Source organism: Priapulus caudatus, unplaced genomic scaffold, assembly GCF_000485595.1.
Source record: "Priapulus caudatus unplaced genomic scaffold, Priapulus_caudatus-5.0.1 Scaffold3324, whole genome shotgun sequence".
Classification (NCBI taxonomy): Eukaryota; Metazoa; Priapulida; class Priapulimorpha; order Priapulimorphida; family Priapulidae; genus Priapulus; species Priapulus caudatus.
The window spans coordinates 9592-11247 of NW_014580385.1; the positions used below are offsets into that span (position 1 = coordinate 9592).

The following is a 1656-nucleotide window of genomic DNA, read 5'->3' on the forward strand; positions in this document are numbered from 1 at the left end:
GCTTGAGTTCGTTCATCAAAACGATTGATACATTGAATTAGCATAAATTTATAATACTACAAATTCCAGGAGAACGTGCAGTGTACCTGGCACGAGCACCTGCATGGCAGCGTTGACGACACCTCGCACGAGATTATCCAACGCAAACATCCAGTGTGGTTTGATGCTGTGCTGCTTCAACACCTCATTAACCTGTAACACGTAACACATTAACATGTAACAGGTATACCTGAAGCACCTGTCACAGATAACTCGTTAACCTACAATAGGTACTTCATTAACCTGTAACACGTAACACATTAACATGTAACAGGTATACCTGAAGCACCTGTCACCGGTAACTCGTTAACCTACAATAGGTACTTCTTTAGCCTGTAACACGTAACACATTAACATGTAACATGTATACCTCAAGCACCTGTCACCAGTAACTCGTTAACCTACAATAGGTACCTCATTAACCTGTAACACGTAACACATTAACATGTGACAGGTATACCTCAAGCACCTGTCACCAGTAACTCGTTAACCTACAATAGGTACTTCTTCCAGCCTGTAACACGTAACACATTAACATGTAACAGGTAATTCATGCACCTGTGATGATTACCTCATTAACAGATAACATTCAAATTGTCATCCAGCTAACATCAAACTGATTTAATTAAATTTAATTAAATTAATAACCTTTTATAACACAGTGTCAGCACTTACACAGTGTCTCCCCCTGCAGGCCGAAAAGCTCTGTGAGGTGGTAATTTTTTTGGGGGTGTGTTTGCGTGTTTCGAGGCCCTAGCACAGCGAGTACCTCAGGTGCTCGCCCAGCTAGGGGGGTCCGGAGGATCAAATTTTGAAAAAGAGTGCAATTTGGTGCATTCTAAGCTACCCTGAACACATTGTGTGAGACTTTAGTTCAATAAAGTGTAGTTTATTGATGGAAGAACAGAGATTTTCGTCAGCGAAGCGGTGTTTTGGACAAATTGGACAAATCTGTGTGGCGGCTGAGAATTTGAGCGAGGTGGGCCGCTTCGCCCGTGTCAATGCCGGGGAAACACTGCTTACACATTACAGTAGCGCAGCAGCACAGCAGAGCATGCTCGTATCTTACCCAGGGTGCGAAATTAACGGGAGTCCGGAGTCAAATACTCCCTCATTTACTGTCGGACTGGAAGTCCGTGTGACTCCCTGAAAAATCTGCCATACTAACTAGTTTGTTCCAGAGCAAGGCCTCGCGGAATTACCGTATTTTTCCAGCTAATGTCCAAAGACATTTTGGCAGACGTGCAACCGCATGAATCTTAAACATAAGCACACGCGTTATTGTTAATATCTTTAATTTTGAACCTCAGACTGCGGACTCCCTCATTTTGCTACGGACTCCCTCTTTTTGAGGGTAGGGAAGTCCGTCGGACTCCCGTGTTCTAAAGTTAATTTCTACCCCTGCTTACCGCGTCTTGGAAGACGTAGAGGGCCAGTTTGAGATGCACAAGAGCAGTCTCCGCAAACTTGAGATCCTCCTTGAGAGTAACTATAAACACAAAAAGAGAGCAATCGGAGATAGCAAACCTCCGCCACGGCGTAACAGTCCCCCCCCCCCATCTTGCTGGTACACCCAATATAGAGTTTGATGAAATTTTCAGAAATTTGAACCGAAGT

The 1656-nt window shown here is 44.0% G+C and overlaps 1 protein-coding gene across 1 annotated transcript in view; it reads right to left on the bottom strand.

Annotated features, from left to right (window-relative positions):
• Positions 1 to 86: 86 nt before the first annotated feature.
• LOC106819388 (mitogen-activated protein kinase kinase kinase 5-like) overlaps positions 87 to 1656 on the bottom strand; it is a gene marked incomplete at its 3' end in the record, with an annotated part of 5352 nt that continues 3782 nt past the window's right edge. The window contains 2 exon segments of the mRNA XM_014824031.1: positions 87 to 192; positions 1449 to 1528. Of these exon segments, the coding sequence (XP_014679517.1) occupies positions 87 to 192; positions 1449 to 1528 (186 nt within the window).